General features: G+C 44.3%; 1 protein-coding gene across 2 annotated transcripts in view; it reads left to right on the top strand.

Moving 5' to 3' along the window:
* The first annotated feature begins 2,492 nt into the window (after positions 1-2,492).
* Positions 2,493-6,000, top strand: part of LOC142653383 (hippocampus abundant transcript 1 protein-like) — a 72,949-nt gene continuing 69,441 nt past the window's right edge. For both annotated transcript variants that reach the window (XM_075828838.1, XM_075828839.1), the window contains exon 1: positions 2,493-2,632. In XM_075828838.1, coding sequence (XP_075684953.1) covers positions 2,594-2,632 — 39 coding nt within the window. In that variant the 5' untranslated portion in view covers positions 2,493-2,593. The remainder of the gene's footprint in view (positions 2,633-6,000) is intronic.

Raw genomic sequence — 6,000 nt, 5'->3', positions numbered from 1 at the left:
AAACCAAATGCAGCAAAATCTGTACACCAAAAGCAAATGGCGCTCCTTCCCTTTTGAGCCCTGCCGTGTGCCCAAACAGCAGTTTATGACCACGTGTGGGGTATTGCCGTACTCCAGAGAAGTTGCTTTACAAATGTTGGGATTCTTTTTTTCCTTTATTTGTTGAGAAAATTAAAAATTTGGAGCTAAAGCTACATCTTATTGAAGAAAAAGGATTTTTTTTATTTTCATTGCCCAATTCTAATAAAATCTATGAAACACCTGTGGGGGAAAAATGCTCACTACACCCCTAGATGGATTCCTCAAGGGGTGTAGTTTTCTCAATGGAGTCACTTTTTTGGTGTTTTCACTGTTTTGTCCCCTCAGTGGCTTTGTAAATGCGCCATGGCCTCCGCAAACCATTCCTGCTAAATGTGATCTCAAAAAGCCAAATAGCGCTCTTTCCCTTCTAAGCTCCGCCGTGTGTCTAGACATCCGTTTATAACCACATGTGGGGTATTGTTTTATTCGGGAGAAATTGCTTTACAAATGTTGTGGTGCTTTTTCTCCTTTAGTCCTTGTGGAAATTAGAAAAAATTAGCTAAACCTACATTTTATTTGAAAGAATGTAGATTTTAATTTTCACAGCCTACTTCCAATAATTTCTGCAAAAAACCTGCGGGGTCAAAATGCTCACTATACCCCTAGATAATTTCCTCAAGGGGTGTAGTTTCCCAAATGGGGTCACTTTTGGGGGTTTTCCACTGTTTTGGCACCGAAAGAGCCCTTCAAACCTGACATGGAGCCTAAAATATCTTCTAATAAAAAGGAGACCCAAAATCCACTAGGTGCTCCTTTGCTTCTGAGGCCGGTGCTTCAGTCCATTAGCACACTAGGGCCACATGTGGGATATTTCTAAAAACTGCAAAATCTGGGCAATAAATATTGAGTTGCATTTCTCTGGTAAAACCTTCTGTGGTACAGAAAAAATAGATTAAAAATGAATTTCTGCAAAAAAAAAAATGAAATTTGAACATTTCACCTCTACGTTGATTTAATTCCTGTAAAACGTCTAAAGGGTTAAGAAACTTTCTAAATGCTGTTTTGAATACTTTGAGGGGTGAAGATTTTAAAATGGGGTGACTTTTGGCGGTTTCTAATATATAAGGCCCTAAAAGCCGCTTCACAACTGAACTGGCCCCTGTAAAAATAGCCTTTTGAAATTTTCTTGAAAATGTGAGAAATTGCTGCTAAAGTTCTAAGCCTTGTGACGTCCTAGAAAAATAAAAGGACCTGAAAAAAACAATGCCAATCTAAGGTAAACATGGGGGATGTTAATTAGCAACAATTTTGTGTGGTAGAACTGCCTGTCTTACAAGCAGATACATTTACATTTAGAAAAATGCTAATTTTTGCAATTTTTCACAAAATTTTGGTGTTTTTCACTGATAAATATTGAATTTATCGACCAAATTTTTCCACTATCATAAAGTCCAATGTCTCACGAGAAAACAATGTCAGAATCGCTTTGATAGGTAAAAGCATTCCGGAGTTATTACCACATAAAGTGAAATATGTCAGATTTGAAAAAATGGGTCTGGTCCTGAAGGCCAAAATGAGCTCGGTCCTGAAAGGGTTAAAGAACAACCAATCAGGCTGCTGTTATTTTAAAAAGGGTCTCTGAGAAATGAGACCTGGAATCTGATTGGTTGCTATGGGAAACTGCACCACTTTCCCTTGCACTAGTTTTAACATATCTCTCGCGCTGTTTGCTGTCACCCAGCCGCACTTATACATAAATATAATATAAATATATATTATAAAATATATTCTAAATAAATATTATAAATAATTGAAGGAAAGCAGTCTTATTCCGCGCTCCTCCACGTGTAAACTTATCTCCTACAATGCGGATAAACATTCTCCAGGAATGCGTGTGCGTCATCTCTATTGTCAGGTATAAAAGCTAGTGCCCTCTACTGTCCATCATCAGTACTGCAGGTATTGACGCGCCTCCCGGCAAGTGTCAGGCAGTATAGGCGGCTTGATGACGTGCTTCCGGCGAGTGTAGGGGAGTGCGCAGTCGTTGCTGAAGACGAGAAGGTAGAGGCCGAGATTGCCAGCCTGTGAGTGTGTAGGCGGGCAGGTCCATTCGGACCGGGGTTGGAGTCTGGATACCTCAAAGGACGAGAGGAGGCCGGAAGAGGGCACCGGAGCTGACCAGCCCGAGCCTTCCTCCGGACCAGTGTGTCAGTGTGCTCCACAGTACCCCTCTGCTAGCAAGGAGGAGGGAACTGTCCGCTCTGCAGTCTTACCTCCCACATTCCCTGTACTGCTGAACGCAGCCTCTCTGTGCCCGGTGCCCCTGCACCCAGTGTCTCTGCAGCTGGGAGATCTGCACTCTGTACATCCAGTGCTGGTGGCCACTATAGATATCTCCTCTAACCCAGCTCTACGGCCAGTGTGCTGCGAGCCAGCCCTGGACACCGCGGAGTGTGCAGCAGACGGTGCCCTGATAGTGACCCGGGCAGCAGTGGTGACAGGAGCCGGCGGTCAGGATGATGAGGGCAAGGTGAGCCAGGGGAAGAAGAAGAAGGCGTCCTGCAGTAGGATCATGCTGGTCAAGAGGATCCTCATGAAAGATGGGGGCACGGTTAGTTATCACCTCTGTTATTATTGTCTGTGGCACATTCCTCTGTCACGTGATGCAGAATCTGGCACACTCTCTAGGCGACTTCTCATCTGCCGTGTGTCATTGTAAAGAAGTGGGGTGCTGTCGGATGAGTGGGGTGCTGTCGGATGAGTGGGGTGCTGTCGGATGAGTGGGGTGCTGTCGGATGGGTGGGGTGCTGTCGGATGAGTGGGGTGCTGTCAGATTTAGAAAAATGTCCAGTGTCTCCACTTATTTGGTGACACCTGCCTGAAGCTGTCACTGGCGCCGATGTATGTTCTGGTGACAGCTCTTGACGCTGAGCAGGGCGACTTCTTTAGACAGTTCGACAGTCCACCCTCATGCCACTAGCCAGTTTTCTTTGTAATGTAGCAGTTGGGGTACGTGTCCCTTTAGTAATTGGCGCATATTATGAGTACCAAGAGTGTGGCACGTTACTACGAAGTAATAAGTGGCGCTCGCACCCAGGTTAGGACTGGACTAAAGCCAGGTAGCCGATGCACCTAGAAATTTGCTACTGACACTTACGTTTTTGGGTTGTGTTCTTTTGATGTTTATACGAGTTCTTGTTTTGGCTGCTGGCGTGATCTCCCAAGCTTGTAAAGTCTATAGGGTTTTGTCCATTCCTGAGTCATCTGACAGCGCACCGTATAAATTGAGATATAACGTAGCTCTGCTCACATCCCGTGGCTGTCCACGTTCCAGTATTATCTCAGGGATTTAGAAGTTTGAAAGAATAGACTTAATCTGACTCCCTAACCACATCCACAAAGTATCTATCAAACTTCTGAATCCTGAATGCTTTCTTCCTAAGGGTTAAAGCGTTGCCTTTGATGAGTTGGCCATTCTTTAAGGACTGTTTTGTGTTAAGCAGACTCCCTAGCCTCGGGTTCTTTATATGGAATGTAGCGTACTAGATACCGAGACTCATGAGGACCTGTCAAAGGATTTCAGTGTTCTATTTTTTATTTTTTTTAAGAAGCTCCTTTTACCTACCCTGGGGCCGGTACCTGAAGTGCTGGAATCACTGGACCACATACTTCACTAGGAGTTGTTGTCCTCTGGGACAGGTTGAGTCCAGTGTATGTGCTGTTACTTAGAGCTCTCAAGTCACTGGAGAACATACTTCATTATTATGAGGTTTTTCTTCTGGGACGTGTTTAAGTCCAGGGTCAGTGGTATTTTTAAAGTGTAGCTAAACGTTCGACAAACTTCTGACATGTCAGTGACATGTCAGTAGTTTTGATTTGTGGGGGTCCGAGCACTGAGACCCCCACCAATCGCTAGAATGAAGCAGCTGAAGCGCTCGTGTCTGTTCGGCTTTCTCCGGAACTAAATGTATCGCTGTACGGATTCAATAGAAAGTCTATGAGCCCGTACTCCGATACATCGGCTTTCCGGAAAAAGCCAAACAGACACGAAGCAGCTGAGCGCTCACACCAACACTTCAGCTGCTTCGTTCTAGCGATTGGTGGGGGTCTCAGTGCTCGGACCCCCACCAATACAAACTTCTGACAGGTCAGAAGTTTGTCAAACTTTTATCTACATTTTAGGTTTACTAGAGAAAATTGATTATATGAAGATTTTCTTAGACTGGAGAGGTGTATTGGCTGGAGCCTAGTCTGCTGCGCGGAGGATGTCAGGCAGCGGCTGGCACTCATGGACTGTTGAGGTGCATCATTCCAGTACTCCAGATGATGCACCTCAACAGTCTGAGTGCCACTCCAGAGTGCCAGCCGCTGCGGTCTGCCTTCAGCCACCAGCCTTTCCATCTGCTCCCAGCTTATTGTGTGCTGGTGACATCGTGCTAGGAGTCACTCAAACCTCTTGCGGTTCATGACGGAATATGTTCTACATCCACTCGTCCTGCATAATAACATACTTGTTCAGGTCCTAGTTTAGTATCTATTTTATACACTGGCTGCACCAACTTGTACCAACTCTTTTCTCCCCCTTTCTCCCAATCTCAGAAACAGTGACTTAATGAAAGGGGAATTTGGTAGGAAACCGTGGGAGCTCCAATGGCCGGCCATAACTGTTTTTTTTGGCAGAGACCCTGACCCTAATGTAAATTGTGAAGAGTCGAGTTGTGTGATCTGTCCTAAACTTAATCTGAAAGCTTTTCTGGGACAGGTTGAGTCCAGTGTCTGTGGAGTTTCTAAGTCATTGGAGAACATATATCATTATTAGGCCTTATTTACACGAACGTGTTAAACGTCCGTGTGAGAAGCAACGGGCGTCCCACGGACCTTTTGTAATTCAATGTGTGAGTTCAGTACCTGTGGAGGTTGTCCCTTTATTATTATGCGAAGGTTTTCTCTCAGGACAGATGCTCTCCAAGTAGACTTAGAATATGTTCACACGGAAGAATTTTGCGGCGACTGTCGCCATAAAATTCCGCCTCCCGTTCATTTCAATGGGAGTCGTCCTGCTCGATTTTCGGGAGGATTCCACCCGAACCTCTCATTGTCAATCTTTCTGCCGTCAGCAGGAATAGTTCCACGGCGGGACCCGCCACGCATAATCGACATGTGAACTAAGGGAAATTATATTGACGCAGTTTTACTTCTCTGATCTGGAACATGTAAACCTCATGCACGTGTCATGTTTATGTGAATTCCTGTGTACTGTATGGATGAAGTGGCTATACGTGCTCGGTCTCGCTTATTAATATCAATGGGAGATAAGGAAATAGTCGTGTGAGCATGCTTGACTGTATCCATATCTACCATTGATTATAATGGAGGTTGAAGGAGAATAGATGACATGCTGTTAAAATGTCATAGGGATCATCCCTCTAATAATGTGCACACGAAAACTAATGCATCAGTTTTGTGAAATCAGAAAGTCATATTTCACAAAAGAAAAAAAAAGTTCTACATGACCTGACCTTCGTTAAAGACAGCACCACAGTGGAGGCTTATTGTGTCCATAGAGAGAGTATTGTGAAATTACTATTAAGGCTAAAGAAGGTCTCTTAGGTCGTTTTTATGTGTATCTCTGGTGGTACGCAAGCATAAGAAGTATTTTTAGCCAAGCAGGAGTTTATAATGTGCGTTAATTTAAATTTGAGGCTGGGTTCACACGACCTATTTTCAGACGTAAACGAGGCGTATTATGCCTCGATTTACGCCTGAAAATAGGGCTACAATACGTCGGCAAACATCTGCCCATTCATTTGAATGGGTTTGCCGACGTATTGTGCAGACGACCTGTCATTTACGCGTCGTCGTTTGACAGCTGTCAAATGACAACGCGTAAAAATACAGCCTCATCAAAAGAAGTGCAGGACACTTCTTTAAGACGTAATTTGAGCCGTTCTTCATTGAACTCAATGAAGAGCAGCTCAA

This window comes from Rhinoderma darwinii, chromosome 1, assembly GCF_050947455.1.
Source record: "Rhinoderma darwinii isolate aRhiDar2 chromosome 1, aRhiDar2.hap1, whole genome shotgun sequence".
Taxonomy (NCBI): Eukaryota; Metazoa; Chordata; class Amphibia; order Anura; family Rhinodermatidae; genus Rhinoderma; species Rhinoderma darwinii.
Note: the sequence above shows the minus strand (reverse complement) of the source record. Positions and strands in the feature narration are given on the sequence as shown.